Source organism: Lycium ferocissimum, unplaced genomic scaffold (assembly GCF_029784015.1).
Source record: "Lycium ferocissimum isolate CSIRO_LF1 unplaced genomic scaffold, AGI_CSIRO_Lferr_CH_V1 ctg4139, whole genome shotgun sequence".
NCBI classification, from domain to species: domain Eukaryota; kingdom Viridiplantae; phylum Streptophyta; class Magnoliopsida; order Solanales; family Solanaceae; genus Lycium; species Lycium ferocissimum.
In genome coordinates, this window is record NW_026725580.1 from 14,111 (window position 1) to 35,243 (window position 21,133).

Here is a 21,133-nt window from a genome sequence, read left to right on the forward strand (position 1 = left end):
TCCTCGTACTGATGTCTCTTTACCTCTTCTATGATAGAGGACTCGATAACTTCTCGAACAGAAACTCCACTATCTCCAGAATTAGCCAAACGGACCCCAAGGCTAGCTAGCTAGTAAATCTCACGAACCATCTCCTTCCTTTCTGGCTGCACATCTATCAAGCTGCCCATAGATTTACGGCTAAGAGCATCTGCTACAACATTTGCTTTCCCTGGATGGTATAGAATATCAACATCATAATCCTTTAGTAACTCTAGCCACCGTCTCTGTCATAAATTCAGCTCTTTCTGCTTAAAGATATATTGGAGACTCTTGTGATCCGTATAGATATCGACATGAACACCATATAAATAATGCCTCCATATCTTCAAGGCATGAATCACTACAGCTAACTCCAAGTCATTAGTGGGATCATTCTTCTCGTGCTTTCCGAGCTGTCTGGAGGCATAGGCTATAACCCTGCCATGCTGCATCAATACATAACCTAGTCCAACACTTGAAGCGTCACAATAAATAATATAGCCATCTGGTCCCTCAGGAAGAGCTAAAACTGGAGCCGTAGTCAACTTGTCTTTCAGCAACTGGAAGCTTTGCTCACAAGCATCAGTCCACTGGAACTTAGCTGCCTTCTGAGTTAGCCTTGTTAAAGGCACTGAAATCGAGGCAAACTTTTCTACGAATCTCCTGTAATATCCTGCAAGCCCCAGAAAACTACGTACCTCAGTAGGTGTCGTAGGTCTGGGCCAAGTCTTTACCGCCTCAATCTTCTGCGTATCTACCCGAATACCGTCAGCTCCAATAATATGCCCCAAGAATGCTACTGAAGTCAACCAAAATTCGCACTTAGAAAATTTAGCATACAACTTCTAGTGCTGGAGTACCCTAAGTACTATCCTCAAATGGTCTGCATGCTCCTCTTCTGAACGTGAATAAACCAGAATATCATCAATAAATACGATAACGAACGTATCTAGAAATGGTTTGAATACCCGGTTCATCAAATCCATAAACACCCGGAGCATTGGTCGACCAAAAGACATCACTCTAAACTCATAATGCCGTATCGAGTCTGAATGTGTCTTGGAATATCTGCCTCCTTTACCCGCACCTGATGATAACCTGACCGCAAGTCTATCTTCGAAAAACACTTAGCACCCTGCAACTGGTCAAATAGGTCGTCAATCCTGGGGAGGGGATACCTGTTCTTTATCGTTACTTTATTCAGCTGCCTATAATCAATACACATCCGCAGCGACCCATCTTTCTTTCTCACAAATAGTACCGGTGCTCCCCAAGGTGATGTACTAGGCACGATGAAGCCTTTGTCTAACAAGTCTCTCGGTTGCTCCTTTAATTCCTTTCGGCTATAGTGCCATCCTATAAGGAGGAATAGATATAAGTGAGTATCGGCAATACATCTATAGTGAACTCTATCTCCCGTTACGGAGGAGACACGGAAGTTCGTCGGGGAATACATCTGGGAATTCATTAACTACCGGGACTGACTGAAGAGCCAGTACCTCTGCTTTCATATCATGCACTCAAACCAGATGATAAATATAGCCTTTCATAACCATCTTTCTTGCCTTGAGGTATGAAATAAACATACCCCACGGCGATGCTGTATTTCCTCTCCACTTTATAATCGACTTTCCTGGAAACTGAAATCGAACTATATTTTCTCTACAGTCAACATTAGCATAACAAAAAGCCAACCAATCCATACCCATAATAGCATCAAACTCAGTTATGTCTAACTCTATCAGATCCGCTATGGTAGGATGACTATATATAATCACCGAACAATTTTTATATACTTGCTTAGCTATGACAGAGTCTCCTGCCAGTGTAGCTATCTCAAATGGTTCTATCAACTCAGGTTCTATTCCGATTCTATTAGCAACAAAGGGGGATATATACGATAAGGTGGAACATGGATCTATCAATGCATATACGTTCCAGGAGAAAATTGACAATATACCTGTAACCACATTCGGTGATGCCTCCTAATACTGCTTACTAGCCAAAGCATATATGCGGTTCGAAGGATCGCTAGAACTGGAAGCTCCGCCACGACCTCTACCACGTCCTGCAGCGTGAATACCCCCTACCCGTCGTAGGGCGCAGCTACAGAAGAAGATGAACCAGCAACCGACCCAGTAGGCTGAGCCATACCACCTGCACCACCTCCATAAGGACACTCTCTCATCATATGGCCTTGACGGCCACAAGAAAAACAAGCACCTGTAGCCCAATGACATTCCCCAAAATGGGGCCTACCACACCGAGAACACCGAGGCAAAGGTGGCCTCGACTGACTCGAACCCTTGCTCATCTGTGAACCTGAAGCCCTGGAGCTCTGACTGGCTCCTGAATACCCTGTGCGATCGAATCCCCTACACCTAAACCGTAGGGATGCACTCCGTGCTGGCTGGGAAGAATATCTAACATACTGCTGAGGCTGCCCGCCTCGAAACTCACTAGAATAACCCGCTGATCTAGCCCTCTTATGCTGGCCTCTGTCATGGTCTCTATCTGGCTGACGTCCCCTGTGTCGATCCTCTACCCCTTGTGCGTATGCCTGTACCCGAGCAATATCCATACCTGGCTGAAGAGCCACTGCCATACAACCATCAATCAGATAACGATCTAGTCCCATCACATAACGATGCACTCTATCTGCCATATCAGCTACAATAGTCGGCGCATATCTAGCCAACGAATCAAACTCAAGACTATACTCTCGAACGCTCCTGCCATTCTGCCTCAAATGCAAAAATCTATCAACTCTAGCTCGCCTCATCTCTGGAGGCAGGAAGTGGCCAAGGAAGGCCTCCACAAACTCATCCCATACCGCTGGAGGAGCATCCTCGCCCCTAGATAACTCCCAAGATTCATACCAATTAACAGCTACATCCCGCAATCGATATGAAGCCAACTCAACAGACTCAGTCTCAGAAGCCCTCATTATCCTTAATGTACGCTGCATCTGCCGAATAAACTCCTATGGATCATCCTCGAGCTTTGAACCAAAAAAATATAGAGGATTACAATTCAAGAAGTCACGAACCATTAAGCTGTCAAACCTATCCGCATAGTCAACTCCTAGTCTATGCCTGCGAGCCTGCCCTGCCACTAATCTGGTCAGCAACTGAACTGCATCTCTCATGGCCCTATCCTCCGCCCCTGGGCCGAGGAGGCCGGAGGCTCGAGGTGCGGGGCCTCGGGAGCTAGCGGTGGTGCTGGCCCCTGTACTGGAGCTGCTACTGCTCCAGGCTCCTCTGGAGGTGGCGATATAGCAGAGCTCGCTGACTGGATTACCGTCTCAGGCATAAACTGGGCATGGGCCCTAGTAACTCTCCGAGTCTGACTAGTATCTCCTGCTACTGATTTTCCCTTCTGGGCAGCTGTCGCTTTCTTTGGAGGCATAGCTGAAAACATAACAATTCGTTAGAGAGGGATTATCCTGATAACATAGCTCTATCGCACGATCTAGAGTAAGAAGGAAAGATGACATCCTAAATGTCCTGTAGCTTCCTATTTATAGATGTGGTGCACAACACACCGATAAACAAGACTCTACTAGACACGGTCTGTAGACACTCCGAGGATGAACTGCTCTGATACCACTTTTGTCACGACCCAAACCGATGGGCCATGACTAGTTCTCGAACTGGACTCTCATATACGAACCTGCTAGATATAATCGGACTGATACCAAGGATAATATGGCAATCTGTAAAAGCATGCTGTAGACTCATAATGTCATACATCATGATAAACCTATTTCCCGAGGGGTTACAACTAACCAGAACATAACAAAATATGCAAGCCGATAAGGCTGCCACTATATATGAGAATATCCAAAATGAACTATGTCTATATAGCTAACCAAACCATATATACAACCCACACATGTCCACACACCTCTAAGAGTATAATAGTGAAATATGGCAGTACAGGGCCCCGCCGTACCCCTGAATATGCATATGTCTATGTCAAAAGGGTCTGTACCAAAATAACTCAAGCTCCGGAACAATGGTGCTCTCCAAGCAGCAGAGCAGAAGTCCTAAGCTGGAGGATCACCAAATCGAGTATCTGCACCTTCGGGCATGCATATATATAAACGCGCACCCCGAATGGGACTCGGGGGTCGGTACGGAAGATGTCCGAATATGTAAAGCATGAAGTACAGTAATGAAGATCATGACTGAGTGAATAGATGACGGGAGGTAAGTATGATAATCAAGGAATACCAATGCATTTCTACCTTATGAGGTGAGTCATGTATATATATGTTGTATACCCTACCCTGCCCATTATGGGACTCGGTGAAATAATAATATATACCGTACCCGACCTATTATGGGACTCGATGAAATATGAATATATACTGTACCCAGCCCATTATGGGACTCAGTGAAATATGAATATATACAGTACCCGGCCCTCTAGTGAGGGACTCGGTGAAATATAAATATATGCCATACCCGGCCCTCTAGTGAAGGAATCGGTGAAATATAAATATATACCTTACCCGGCCCTTTAGTGAGGGACTCGGTGAAATATAAATGTGTACCGTACCCGGCCCTCTAGTAAGGGACTCGGTGAAGTGATGCAATGAAAATGTGCACGAATAGAATATTTGGAGCAATCATGCACAAACTGAATCATCATTTGGGACTCGAGAGAATAGATAGAATGAATCAACACTTGGGGAACCAAAGACAACTGTCATGTCAAGTACTACTGAGAACTAGAGTTCATTGGAGTCATGTATGTTCGTCGTTTGCTCATTTTATGTAATTCATGCCAAAGAAGAAAGAAGGGATAGCTTTACATACCTTGAAGCTTATCTATTCGCTCAACTTCTACTTCTCGAACTCGCAAACCTACAATCAATGGAATTCGTACTATGTTTAGGCTCATTATCAAATGCTTATCTTAAGCCTTTAAATTAACTTTTTCTAGAATCTGCCAAAATTTCGGCAGCATCTCCCCTGTTTATATCCCTAGCCTGAAATCACAGTTACCAACAACCAACAATAACAACAACAACAACAAAATACCAACATCAACAACATCATCACTAACATCAACAAACTCCATAAGACATCTCATATGATGTTTATCCGATTTTTCAACCAACTACTCCATTATACTGCTATTTAATCGCTCTATTCCCGTAAGTAGACCTAAGGGAATATTAATAGGGAGAGAGTCATACCTTATTCTTACTAGGAAAGCAATATCTTCAGTGCTCACCTGGAATCCAAACCGAATCCACAGCAAAACAAGACTACAATCACAACCACGCGCTATCCAGACCTAAACTGATATTTCGCCACTTGAAAATTGCTCACTTTTTGATAGCCTCACTCTTTCTTCTGATTTCTGAGTTTTTTTTTTGGCAAAATCTTATGAAAAAGGGGTTTTTTACCCTTTATATAGGGGGTCAAAGTCGGTGGAAACCGACTCAATAATTGACCTTCGCGAACGCGATGGCTTGGAATTTCCATGGCCATTGCGAACGCGAGGCCATCTCACAAACGTGAGGTCATCTCGCGAACGCGAATGGCAATTCTGTCCAGTTCGTCCAATTTTTCATCTTCCGCCCATTTGACCTCCAATCCTTTCAATACTTCTCATACATGATCGTAAACCCTTATAACCATAAAATAGGCACATATCACTCCAGTGTTCACGATTAAGCAGTTGACACCTACGGAACTCAATGTTCGAACTACGAGTTTTAACAGTGATACCCTGTGAGGTATGTGTTGATGCTCTGGTTAGCTGGCAGGTGTTTGAGAAATGTTGGATAGTCCTATTCTTGAGGAAACTCTGTCTAAATTTTGTAAAATTCCAGAGTTAGTTATATTTCTAGCTATGACCTATCATTTGAGGACAAATGATCCCAAGGGGGAGATAATGTAACACCTCGCGCCTTCAAGGTATGGTTTGACTCGTAAGATGGATATAATGTAACCAAGATGGAAAGTGTAGGAAGTGTTTTGAAACCTATAAAATGTATTAGAAGAGTCTTTGGGAAAATTAAAGCTGGTAGCTACGCACGAATCATGTTTTCAAGTGAACTTTCGAAAGGCCTCACTTCAAGCGGGCATAAACCCATTATTCATTGGGAATTTGGGAAGACTTTCTAAATGAAAGTTATGGTCCCTTTAAATACCTTTCTATCCATATAAGGAGTGGGTCAAACGGATCTTTGTACAAAACGTTATACCTACTTTACTAAAGGCATTATGCGACACCCCCGCATCGCACTGGTGGCACTGTAAGCACCCTTTCTAAATCTTTTTTGTTCCTATATGGCATCCATGCAATGCACGGGTGGCGAACGAGTTTGGATTATTCAGACTTCATATTTTTATAAGTATTTAAGGTCGGGGTTTATTTCCCCAACTTCTCCAAGTCCAAAAACGTTCTAGAGAGAGGTAAAACTCATTTGACGCATCAATAACCCTCCAAGGTGAGTTTTAATGGTGTTTTAAAGTTGATCCCAACTCTTTAATACTCTTACTAACAAGGTTAAACATTGGTAATCCATAGATTCTAGAGTCTTCATCTTGGACAAGAAACCTTAGAATCCGAAATTCAAGATTTGGATATCAAAAGGTAAGACCTTCATCCTACACTCAAATATAGTTATGTATTTTGGCATTTACAGGCTATAAGTTCTTGCATTATAGTTGGTGAATACGATAGAAGATCATGAATGGTTATATGATAGAATGTTGGTTAAGGGTTATAGTTGATCTCATGGGTGATGAGGGGTGATAGTATTTATATCTATGAGGGTGTAGTATCATTTGGGTTGTTGGATTAAAAAACACCATTGATGAATGTCTTGGAGCTTCATGCCCACTAGGTGCTTGATAAAATTCTTAAATTACCAAAGCATGAATGTTCATACTACTATTGGCTCCCTTTGACGTATGTTGTTATAGCTTAAAGTCGAAAAGGGTGACCTGAAGCTGTAATACGCTTAAACGATAGAATTGAGTAGGCTAGCTCCGTACGTATAGGAATGTTATTGATCTTCCCCATGCCTCTTTCTTTATGATTTCGACGGATTATATCAGAAATAGAGATTATGCCTTAGTTCATGAAAAGTTCAAAACTTCTATCCTTTGAGAATATAGTTTCGTAGTTGTTCATGATTATCATTCTGAATATTGTGAACTCAGTACATAATCGGTATACGCTCATTTTTGACATCCCGTGAGTCTCAGTCACAGACCATAAATTCCATATGTAAAAGTAATATTTTAAATCCTATGAATAGTTCATGAGTCCATTTCTCAATTCAGTAAAGAAGTATTATATATTCCATATCAGAATCTCAGTATGAATTCATGTTCAGTATTTCAGTATGACTCTCACTGAGGCTACAGTTTATGTTTATGTATGTTTGGGCCCGAGGCCAAAGAATTTTACACTTATATATGTGCCCGAGGCCACAGTTATAAACAATTATATGGGCCCGAGGCCATGTTATGAACTCTTATAAATAAATTATTGCCCCATGTTCAGTAAGAGGTACATATGATTATGATTCGCATGTTCAGTTTAGTTATCCTTATGTTTAAGCTTACAGTTACAGTTTTAGTTTAGTTTTACTTCATGTATTCATGTTATTGATTTGGGTTTTCCATTCCCCGAGCACCCCACAGCTATTTATTCTTTTAGTTGGTTTTACACACAAGTAAAATTCAAATGTACTCATATCCCTTTTTTAGGAGGCCTGTAGTTCATGATGCAGGCATTAATTTAAAGGATGCTCGTTAGTTGGTGAGCCCCACTTACTTTGGGGCGTGGTATTCACTTTCCAGTAGTCATGTCATGTTAGACAGTTAGGTATGTTGGGGGGCCTTGTCTTGTCCCAGCAAAAGTTCAGAATTTCAAACTCATGTTAGAGGTTTCATAGACTAGTCAGTAAGTCATGTTGGGTATTCAGTTATGTCAGCCTTGTGGGCTACACTATCATGTTTTTAGAATATTTTTGCACTTATGTTTTAAACAATATTATTTAAAGTTTTATTATGATATCACATGTGTTATTCAGAATATTCATATTTTAACTTATATTCTGCATCAGTACATGTCCCATGTTGATTCACAAGCCATGTGTTTCGCTTGGTCACATGCAGTCAGGCACCGAGTGTCGTTTTATGCCCAGCCCCAGGTTTGGGGCGTGACACTTTGACTAAACTTTTGAGGAAGTGTCATGACCCAATTAGTGGATCGAGCGGGCACCCATACTAACCCCTTTGGTGGGCAAAACCTTTCCCATATTCATCATCCAATCCAAACATAATAAAAGAAAATAAAAAGATTAAGTAGTCTCAAAATATAGATAACTATTAAATGCGGAATACTAATACATCCTCCCCGGAATCTGGTTTAAACAGTACAAGAGCTACTATTACATAAGTTTGAAGAATACAAGTCTGAAATACAAATATTGTCTCAGAATGTGAAATAAAGACAAGTAAGATAGAAGAATCTCCGAGCAGCGGAATCCATCAGATGCTCACCCTAGAAACTCAACAAGCTGAGCCTCGGGATCACTCATGAGGTGCGGAGGAGGAACCTGCTATGAACTCTGCAATCAGAAAAAGAGTACAAAAAGGTAGTATTAGTGCAAACACCATGTACAGGTAGGTATGATAGGCCGACAACAATTAGATCACATATATACGAAGTAAGAAATCGAAAGATAGACATGCAACAATTGAATATAAGTCACAAAACAATCCAAGATCAGGAACAATACTCATGATATAAGTGCCATAAGAGAATCAACGACGTAGATGAATGAAGTAAATGAGTGCATATGCAATGCAATGGGATACACTGGCCAACTGTCTATCACCGTACACACATGCTACGGACGGATATCCTCCACGTCTCGATAGTCATGACCCATGGGGGACCCACGAAGTTCATGTACTAGTCACTCCGTACACAGCCTAGAAATGACTTCCACAAAATTAGCCATTCCGCACACAGGCCAGAGATGGCTTCTATATCAAACCTGTTCACGATCTCTTGCTCCAGTCATAATCTCAGATGCTTCATTTCTCACTTATCATCACCAGTACCAAATCATAGTTCATATCAATGTATCATGAAAAATGTGTATGAATGTTATGCATGATATCAAAATCAAGTGTAAATCATAATCAAAATCTCATTCGTGCCTCTACATAAACACACAATACAATACCAATCCTAAATCATTGTTCTTTCCTTTATTGATGATAAGTGACAAGATAAGTGAGAGATGAATGCATCATAAACACAACATTGTAAAGGGGCAACAAGCCCAACACCGCACACATGACGACAAACCAAATCACAATAACAAGGCGACAAGCCCACAAAGTCATCAATAATACCAACCTAGGAGTATCCATCCCAACTTCATACCTGAAGGGTTAACATGCTTTCTCCTCCAATAATTAACTTCTACATATTCTTCGTTAATTGAAGTCTAACCGAAAGGTAAGCCGTAACCTATCTCGATGCCAAGCTGGTGCTACGAACCGTCAAACGTGAGCCTTGCCCTTCTGAAGAGCCTCTGAATACTCAAAGTCTAGTCATTATCAAAATCTAAGTTACAAATGGAGATTAACGATACCTATATTGCTATACATTTGCTCAAATCGAAAATCAAATTTAGAAAAGGGGAAAATCAGACCCACAAGGGTAAAATGGGAATTTCAAGAGTGGAAATGGTAATCCAACATTCTAAAAGTTCAATTCTACTCTCCAATTGCTAATTAGGCTCAATTAGTGATCAATTTCATCATTTAGAAGGAAACCCCCAATTTAGTTATAAACCCTAGATTTCCATAATCAATCCTTAACCCAAATTAGAGATTCAAGCTCATTATCCACTAATCCACAATATTCTATGATTAGAACAGCAAGATACATCAATTCAATTCATATTCATAGTTTGGGATTCAAATATCAAAGTTAAGGTTAAAACTTATCTTGTCCAACTAGCTTCACTGCTTTCCACCATAGATTTCTAGCTTAGGACAGTAGATTAAATAATATACAAGGTGAAGGAAACTTACCCCAAGATGAAACAACTCTGAAAGCTCTTCAATTCACCCTCAAGTCACTTGGAGAATTAATTTTGGTAATGGAAGAATAGTGGTTCGAAATGGGAAATTTTATTATTATGGTTCAGCGACGTTCGCTCCAGTAAAAAGGGTAATGGGTCGTTATGTGTCTTTTGACCATTTTACCCCTATCGACCCATTCCTGAGACTATCAAGCGATTTTAGTAAAAACTAAAAGATTTAGAATCCTCAAGTGAGCCCCGCCCCTACGGGTCCCCGTGGTATGTGAGCTCGCAGAGGTGTTTCCCACAGACTTGCTGGGTATGTCCCCTAATCGTGATATTGATTTCTGTATTAACTTGGAGCCGGGGACTCTCCCTATTTCTATTCTGCCTTATCGGATGGCACCAGCCAAGTTGAGAGAGTTGAAAGAGCAGCTTCATGACCTTCTTAGCAAGTGATTCATTAGACCGAATATCTCCGCTTGGGGAGTTCTTGTGCTTTTTGTGATGAAGACGGATGGGACTATGCGGATGTGCATTGATTACCGCCAGTTGAACGAAGTCACCTTTCGGAACAAGTACCTCATTCCTCATATTGATGATCTATTTGACCAGCTTCAGGGGGCTTCTGTGTTTTCCAAGATTGATTTGAGGTCGGGTTTTCACCAGTGGAAGATTCGAGCCGAAGATATTCCTCAGACAGCTTTTTGGACTCGGTATGAGCACTATGAGTTTCTTGTCTTGTCATTTGGGCTTACCAATGCCCCAGCTGCTTTTATGGACTTGATGAATGGAATTTTTAAGCTATACTATTCCTTTGTGATTGTCACGACCCAACCCCGTAGGCCGTGACTAGTGCCCGAGCTGGGCATTCATACGTACCCATAAACCATAATCGTCCTATTAATAGCATAAGCATAGGCGAAGGTAAGTCGTCGCCCTAAAGCCGACATATATATACATATATACACGTATACATAACGGACGTAGCCGGTAAGGCTATCAAACATAAGAACACAAACCATACAAACACAACTGTACAGAACTCGCCCACAACCCACACGTATATGTCTACAGACCTCTAAGAGTCATAACAGAACCATATGACGGGACAGGGCCCCGCCGTACCCATGAACAACATATATACAAATAACAGAAAGATCTGTACCCAAAATGTAGGCTCCGGATCAAGGGGAGCACTCCAAACCGCGGGATAGATGCCCTAGACTGACGGACCACCAGAACGTGTACCTGTACCTGCGCGGCATGAAACGCAGCCCCCGAAGAAAGGGGGTCAGTACGGAATATGTACTGAGTATGTAAAGCAGGAAAGGCAGTAAACAGGATCATAACCGAAGTAAAGAGTACGGAAAGTGAATATACTAGCCTGAGTGCTAAAATACTTAGCTTTCTTTTTAAAAAATAACATTTCTGTGTCATATATACGGAAAATCAAGCATATCATATGAGCTGACATTAACCGATGTGGGATTCACCTAAACCAGTGTGGAATTTGTCCCACCACTAGGTTTGCCCCACCACCGGTCCCGATACCAACTGATCATAGTCCAGACTATCAAAATCACGTAGCATATGCATACAGAACGTGTCCCGGCCCTTTAATGAGGGACTCGGTAAATAAGATCATCATATGCATATCCATTGTCGAAAATCATATGCGAGTTACAGAAAACATGTATAATAGTCAGAATATCAAAATGCTTACTGAATAAAATGCAAATCATGCATAGGCTCTGAGAATATGGTCGCCCTCCTGACATTGGCGCCATAACACATCATACTCCAGAAGTTTTCATATCTCCGTATCCCCGTCACACAGCACATCATATATACCACGGTACCCGGCCAAGAGGGGCGCGGCGTACCGGACACATCATAACACCATTATTCACGGTTCCCGACCAAAGGGGCTCGGCGAACCGGACACATCATACTCCCGAAGCATAACATAATGCGCACGATGACAACCGGCCCCGGGACTCGGCGAAGGAAATAACAATAGTGTGCACGAGCAGAGTCGTGAGGAACTATATGCAATTTAAAATATTCATAACCATATGCAATGTAAACATTTACAGAGATTTAATAAGTTAATCAAACAAATCATTATTTACAAATTAGGACAACAGTCCAATCTTGTTTCTTCCAAATGCCACTCGGGCACATATCAAACCGAACCTTAAATGTCATAACTTCGTATCGGAATCATATACATAATAATTCTCATTTCGGACTCGTTCAATAAATAACCATACTCGGGGGTTAAAACAATAATCACACTAAGTCTTTTTCGGAAAATTGTTAAATCTAAGCATGGAAAGGTCTCGGAGGCCCACGGATAGGTGTCAAACCAAATCCGAGCCCGCCTATGAAAGTCGGGGATGTTATACATTATGGAACCTCCTATGAGCGTTTCGGAGCGATCCGAGCCCGTTTGTGAAAGTTACGGACGTTCGTAGTTTCAGATTCGTTTAAGAACAAGATTCTTTTGAAGAGAAAACTTTTATGCAACTTTTAAAATATAGTCATACGAAATACATAAGAACTATAATCCGACTACATTAAGAATACGACTGTCAAGGGAAAAAATAAGAATCATGGACATGCTCGGATCACCAGAGTAGAATTACCTCGAGAATCGTGTCATAGCTTATTTATTCTAAGACATGCCAAAAGAGAAAAAGATAAGCTCTACATACCTCGTTTGCTTCCTTAGCTATTCCAAACTCAGGCCTCGGCTCCCCAAAGTCTACACAACGCCAATAGATACTGAACATTAGTTGTAGGCATTTAGGAATTCAATTCCAAACTCGCACCCAATTCTACGAGAAATTTGGGCAAAGCACCTCCCCTATAAATCCAACAACCCCGAGAATTCAACTCGGCTAAATCGACAACAACCATACCAACCACCATTCTAACAACAACATCCATAAATGATTCAAAACGCATTCTAACATTAATAGTTTCTTCCTATACCATTCGACAACATTTCATTTATATTCAAATAAACTACATACGATCAAGCCATTACCAATGCTCACATATTCAAATAATAATCCGAGGTCATTCAATCAAGATTCAAGAACATTTCAAGCTATCCGCAAAGCATTCAAATCAGCCCATCAAATACACCATGCCACCCGAACCCCTCCAAATTCAAGAAAACAATCAACAACACATTTCTTCCTTCCAAATTCATCAACTACACTAACAACTCATACATTGACAACATTATTTCCATAAATTCAAGAAGCTACAATAAGATCACATTAACTCTCAATTCAGCCCACACGGTTTTGATCTGCAACTTGGATCATTAACCTTCATTTTACATCACAGAATTCATAACGACGACAACCAAAATACTAGATAACATTAATTCATTCCTTGCATACCAAACAGCCCCTACACGGCCATTCCTCAACATACATCATTCCATGAGTTTCATTCATTTTCTACACATTACAACAACACACAAACATGTTGAATACAATTAATTCATCACCCCAACACCACTCTACATGCACACGGTTAAACACACCCACACGGCTACACTTCAACATCTCTATTTTCATGATTTTCATTCATTTTCGTACTTCACAACATACACAATTCATCTATAACATATGAAAAATAAGATTGAACCATACCTCTTTCACTTGATTCTTCAAGTTGGGTATGCTTGGCACCTCGAATCAACGCTTGTTTCTATCACTCCAACGACTCCACCACGTTGTTATACACCTCCTAAGGAGTAGAATTGCTAGAGAAAATTATTTTTTTTGATCAAATTCTCTTGCTCTCTCTCTCGGTTAAGCTTGGGCCGAATGGCTCCTCTTGAGCTCTCTCCAACTTTCTTGAAATTTCCAAAAGATGAGAATTATGAAAATGTGTTAAATTTGTCATCTTAATACTACATATATTAAGTATCCATGTGTCCATGGCCCACACCTCATGTGGCCGGCCACATGGCCTAATTTTTCATGAAATTTTAAGTTTCAAAAATTAACTTTTGGCCCCCAAATTTTTCATGAGGTATCTAACTTTCCATAATCCACTTTTAATCCCTAATTCCATAATATCTCATGCCAATAAAATCATAAACAACTCATGCCTCGAAATAGATCATGGTTAGAAATCTCTACTTCGTATCCCGGAATCCTCTTGTCCTTAACGTATCATAGTTAGCTCGGATTATCCCGACATACAAAATACGGGATATAACAGTGATTGTGTTCATTGATGATATATTGGTCTACTCGAGGAGTTGGGAGGATCACGAGAAACACTTGAGGATTGTTCTTGGTTTTTTTAGAGACATGGAGTTGTATGCCAAGTTCTCCAAGTCTGAGTTTTGTCTTGAGTCTATATCTTTCCTAGGTCATGTGGTATCAAAGGATGGGATTATGGTCGATCCTAAGAAGATTGATGTCACGACCCAGCCCCGTAGGCCGTGACTAGTGCCCGATCTGGGCACCCAAACACACCTGTCAAACAGAGCCACACACGGATGGCTTATATATATATATATACGAATATCAAACACTGTCTCAAATTATATCAAACTATCGCAAACATATTTCAGACGCAACCATGTATATAACAAAGCCGACAAGGCTATCGAATGGCACGACGACCCAAAAACATATACAAATGCAAGCCGACAAGGCTGCCACGGCGAATGGGATCGCCCCAAACACAACATATACAAACACACCTGTACAGAATAGGCCTAACCCACATACATATCCACAGACCTCTAAACAGACAAACGGAATCATATGACGGGACAGGGCCCCGCCGTACCCCTGAACAAATGTATACAAATGCAACGGACGAATATATACCAAAATATGGCTCCGGAATAGGGAGCACTCCAACAGCAGAAGAGGGTGTCCTAAACAGGTGGATCACCAAACTGTGCGTCTGTACCTGCGGGCATGAAACGCAGCCCCCGAAGAAAGGGGATCAGTACGAAATATGTACTGAGTATGCAAAGCAGAAAATGTAGTGTACAAATCTGAGTCATGATCGAAATAGAGGTACAGAAAGTAAATGCATTTCCAAAATATCGAAATGTTACTTTAAAAATACGAATCATGCATAGGGCACAGGGAATATGGTCGCCCGCCTGTCGATGGCGCCATAACACAGCATAACACCAGAAAGTTTCAAATCTCCGTATCCTTGTCACATATCAAACACAGCATAACGCCATACACAGCATAACACTAAATATGAGCGGAACCCGACCCTCGAGCGAGGGACTCGGTGATCCATAAACACAGCATAACACCGGAGTATATCATAATGCGCACGACAGCAGAACCGGCCCGGGACTCGGCGAAAGATATAACAGAATGCACGAGCGGAGTCGTGAGGAATCATATGCATAAAATCATTGTCATAAATCCAAAAGATAAGTAACACAGTCATATTTGAAATCGGAATAATAATTACAACATATTCTTTCAGAAGTTGTTGAAATTACATAAAAGGGCATCGCGGGACTCACGGACGGGTGTAGACCCGAGTTGGGCCCGCCTATGAAAAACATACTCATCCTAGATCATACAAGCTTCTACGAAAATTTCAAAACAATCCGAGCTTTTCTGTGAAAGTTATGGGCGTTTGTAGTTTTCGAATCGTTAAAGAATAAATTCTTTTAGAAATCAAACTTTCATGCAACTTTGGTAAACTAGTAGTTCCAAGGACATAAGGATCAATATTTCATCACATCAACATATGAATATCAAGAAACAAATGCGTATCATAGACATGCTCGGATTGCGGGAATAGAGTTTCCTCGAAGTTCGTGTCATAGCCTATTTTAACTAAGGCATGCCAAGGAAAGAAGGTTACTTTACATACCTCAAACGCTCTCCAATATAATCCAAACTCAAGCTAAATCCCACCTACGTCTCGGGCTGCCCACGATCTATAAACAAGTCATAAAATGCCAAACATTAGCTAAAGACTTTTTGGGCATTTAATTCCAAATTTGCCCTTAATTCTACAGAAATTTGGGCAGCATTTCCCCTGTAAATAGGCCACCCCGAGAATTTAACTCGGCCAAATCAATCAACAACAACAACAATAACCAACCTAGCAACATCAACAACCAATCCGAAAGGCAATGCAACAATAATAGCTCTCTTTTTCCATCATTCAACAACATTCATAATTTCAATTCAACGACTTACCTTCAAGCCAACATCGATACTTATACATTCAAATATTAACCCGAACCCATACCAACCATATTTAAAGACATTCTAAGCAATTCATACAACATTTCAAACAATCCAACAATTTCTCCAAGCTACCCGAATTCAGCCCCTAAACCGAGAACCTCACTTTAACCCATTCCTTATTTCCAAATCATGATTTGCATCCACAATTCACATTCTAACAATACTATTCTCATCAATATGCAAATTACATTAAATGCACAATAGTCTCCAAATCAGTCCGCAACAACTACAACATCAATTTGAGTCATTAAACATTCATTTCCAACATAGAATTCATAACGACGACGGCTAAAACATTAAGCGATATCAATTCGTTCATTGTCATATAATATGACCCATTTCGACCAACACTACACATATACATATATGGATGATTCTCAATCGTTCTTCACCTTACAATGATCATAATATGCTAACTAGACATTAATTCATCACTTTAATACAACACAACACACACACCCATCACACGGCCAAGCCTCATACATATGGCCTCAACTTCAACATACTTTATTTCATGATTTTCATCCATATTAACATACTACAACATACATACAACCTTTATAAAACATAAAACATATTCAATTCTTACCTTTCCTCTTCAATTCCACAATAGGCTAGGGTTTCCAAAGATGAAAACTAGCGGGTTGATCGCTCCAACGACACTTCCACGCTACTTAGGGACCTCAAAATAGTGGGTTTACATCAAGGAAATAATTTTGGAAGAGCTTGAAATGGGAGTTGATTTTTGGCTCCCTTGGCCGAGAGCTTCTTGCTCTTCAACTTCTTGTTCTCTTATTTTTTTCTAAGTGTTGAAGTGTAAATGAAGACTAGTTAGTCATCTTTTGCCATTATATGAAGTGTACAATTGCCCTTGGCCACACCATGTGTTGGACCAATTAAAATTGTCCACACATTGTGTGGCCAACACCCACACTTACACGGCCAACCATAGAAAATGGATGACTTTTCAACTTCCAATTTTATCACTTTTGGTCCCAAATTCTCCTAATTATTCCATACCAACAAATTCATGAACAACTTATGTCTCAAAATAAAATCGAAGGTCAAAAATCCCGACTTTGTATCCCGAAATAGTTTTGTCCTTAACTTATCATAATTAATCCGGATTGTTCCAATGTACGAAAATACGGGATATAACATCCTCCCCCTTTAGAACATTCGTCCTCGAATGTTAGATTAACCTTACGGGTCATACAAACAATTTGGGGGAGTTTCCTTTTCAACTATCACAACAATACATTCAACGATGAATAATTCATTTATCAAACAACATAGTCAAATAGAGGATTGGATTACACGTAGGCTCGAAAATAAACGAGGATACTTCTTCTTCATCCGCTCCTCACCTTCCCAGGTCACTTCCTCTCGGTTATTATTCCGCCACAGCACTTTAACAGAAGCCACATCTTTGTTCCGCAACTTTCTTACCTGACGATCCAATATGGCTATAGGCTGCTCCTCATAAGATAGCTCCTCTGTGACCTGAATATCATCTACAGGAAATACTCTGGAAGGGTCACCAATACATTTACGAAGCATAGAAACATGAAATACCGGGTGTACCGCTCCCAAATCAGCTGGCAGATCTAACTCATAGGCAACCTTGCCTATTTTACGAATAATCTGATAAGGCCCAATATATCTCGGACTGAGCTTCCCTTTCTTGCCAAATCTCATAACACCTTTCATAGGTGACACTTTCAGGAAAACCCAATCACCAATCTGAAACTCTAAGTGTCGACGACGATTATCTGCATATGATTTCTGTCGACTCTGGGCCGCTAACAACCGCTCCCGAATGAGTTTCACCTTATCCACTGCCTGCTGGACCACATCTGGGCCAATCAACTCAGTTTTCCCAACATCAAACCAACCGATCGGTGACCTACACTTTCTCGCCATACAATGCCTCATAAGGTGCCATCTCGAATACCTGGAGTGGTAGGCTGTTATTATAAGCAAATTCAACAAGCGGCAAATGATCATCCCAGCTACCTACTCGAAATCAATAACACGGTGCCCGCAACATATCTTCCAATGTCCGAATAGTGCGCTCGGCCTGTCCGTCGACCGGGGATGGAATGCCGTACCGAGACTCACCGCGTCCCCAATCACACCGAAACGATCTCCGTAAATTAGATGTGAACTGGGCACCTCTGTCAGAGATAACAGATATAGGAACTCCATGAAGTGGCACAATCTCCCTGATATAAAGCTTGGCATAATCCTCAGCTGAGTAGGTGGTCCGAACCGGAAGAAAATGGGCTGATTTCGTTAGTCGATCATCAATAACCCAAATGGAATCGTACCTCCGTGGAGTGCGAGGTAAACCTGTAATAAAATCCATATTAAGGATCTCCCACTTCCACGTCGATATCTCCATCTCCTGCAGTAGCTCACCGGGCATCTGATGCTCAATCTTAACCTGCTGGCAATTCGGACACTGAGCGACGAACTCTGCTATATCCCTTTTCATACCATCCCACCAATATAAGCATCTGAGATCATGGTACATCTTCGTCGACCCTGGGTGAACGAGAATATCGGGCATAATGTGCCTCGCCCATACACCCGCCGCCGCCCCCCGCAACGTCGGGCACACATAATCCGCCCCCGTGAAATAACACTCCATCGGTGAAATCTCAAACGAGTCTTCTCCTGTCGGGGATGCATCTCTATCGTGTAAGAACAGGATCCTCATACTGATGCCGCTTAATATCTTCTGTAATAGAGGACTCAGCAATACCTCGAACAGAAACCCCAACATCTCCAGAATCAGCCAAGCGAACTCCAAGACTAGCCAACTGATAAATATCGCGAACCATTTCTTTCCTCTCTCGATGGCACGTACGCTAGGTCGCCCATAGACTTGCGGTGAGTGCATCCGCCACAACATTAGCTTTCCCCGGATGGTAGAGAATATCAACATCATAATCTTTTAACAACTCTAACCACCTCCTCTCTCGTCGCAAGTTCGGCTCATTCGCTTAAAGATGTCTTGGAGGCTCTTATGATCTGTATAAATATCAACGTGAACACCATATAAATAATGTCTCCACATCTTCTAAGCATGAATAACCGCGGCCCCAAACCAATGAGCTCCAAATCGTGAGTAGGATAATTCTTTTCATGTTTTTCGAGCCGCCGAGAAGCATAAGCTATCACCCCGCCGTGCCGTATCAACACACACCCCAAACCAATACCGGAGGCATCACAATAAATCACATACCCATATGGACCCTCGGAAGAGTCGGGGACCGGAGCCGTAGTCGCTTCTCTTTCGAATTCACACTTAAAAGAACTAGAAGCTACGCTCCACAAGCATCGGACCACCGAAACTTAGCTCCTTCCGAACGGTCGATTCCTTGTCAAAGGCGCCGAAATCGAAGCAAATTTCTCTATGAATCTCCCGTAATAACCGGCCAATCCCTTGATGGTTAAAGCTACGCACCTCGGCCGGCGTCGTAGGCCTAGGCCTAATAAATCTCTTTCTTCCGCCTCAATCTTTTGGGTATCCAGAGATAGGTGGGATGCCATCAACCCCAATAATATGCCCCATACGGGCCGGAGGGGCACCCTCATGAGCACGGACCGGATGCATCCACGACTCATACCCGATTCGATGCTACCGCCCACTATCGTGCAACCGATATGACGCCATCTCAACCAATCCTACCTATAATCACGTCGAAAGCACTAACTCTCAACCGTACGTCACGTATAATCACCGTCTCCGCCGGATGAACTCACTCGGGGTACTCAAAGGGCTCTATCGGCTCGCATTCTATCCCAATTTAAGAACAAGGGGAGAAATATATGATAATGTAGAACCAGATCCAACCGGTGCATACACATCTCGAGCCCACAAAGTATTAAATCACGGCCCGGCTAATGCATAAATGCGTTCGAAGGACCGCGAACCAGCACGATCCTCCCCTACGTGGGACCATAGATACCGAGGATGAAGATGAACCACCGCCCGGACCCCCGCTAACCGACAAACCGAGTAAAACACGCGCACGCGGCCCGAAAGCCTCTCCAGGCGCTGTATGCGGGGTCGGGTGGTCCATCCCGGAGCCTGCATACCGAGCGGAGCTCTCCGTCCAACTGCGCCCTTGGATCCCTCGAAGGGTGTGCCCTCGGCGGGGAGGGCCGCCTCGAAAAGCGATCTACGCCCCTATCATCAACTCCGGCGTGCCGCGGGGAGCAATATCCATACTCGGGCCGGCGGCTATCAACGGGGCGCTCTCCCCCCGTGCCGTCACGAACTAGGCACTGCACTTTTGAGCGGGAATCAGCCGTATCGCCCCCGGGAGGGGCACCCTCTCCAAATCCTCCGACACCGGCGGCGTAGCGGAACCAGCCGTCGGAGGCACAATATTTGGCTCAATCCGGGCACGAGCCCTAGTAGTCACCCACGATCCTCCTCGGGGACACCCTTTATTCGGTCTCACCCGGCCGCCGTAGACTTGCCCTTCCTGGGGGCGCTGTGGCCTTCCTCGGAGGCATCGCTGAAAACAGAACATTGCGTCAGAAAGAGTCATCCTGATAACACAGCTCTATCGCACGATCTAAGATCAGAAGAAAAGACAACATCCTAAATGCCCTGTAGCTTCCTGTTTATAGATGTGGTGCACAACACACCGATAAACAAGACTCTACTAGACACGGTCTGTGGACATTCCGAGGACGAACCGCTCTGATACCACTTTTGTCACGACCCGCCCCCGTAGCC

General features: G+C 42.3%; 1 protein-coding gene across 1 annotated transcript; it reads right to left on the reverse strand.

The window, feature by feature from the left end:
• Nucleotides 1-2,107: 2,107 nt before the first annotated feature.
• LOC132044294 (uncharacterized) lies at nucleotides 2,108-2,686 on the reverse strand. The gene is made up of 2 exons (XM_059434780.1): nucleotides 2,365-2,686; nucleotides 2,108-2,244 (listed from the first exon to the last, which is right to left on the reverse strand). The coding sequence occupies exons 1-2, from the start codon at nucleotides 2,684-2,686 to the stop codon at nucleotides 2,108-2,110; spliced, it is 459 nt and encodes a 152-aa protein (XP_059290763.1).
• Between the last annotated feature and the right edge of the window lie 18,447 nt (nucleotides 2,687-21,133).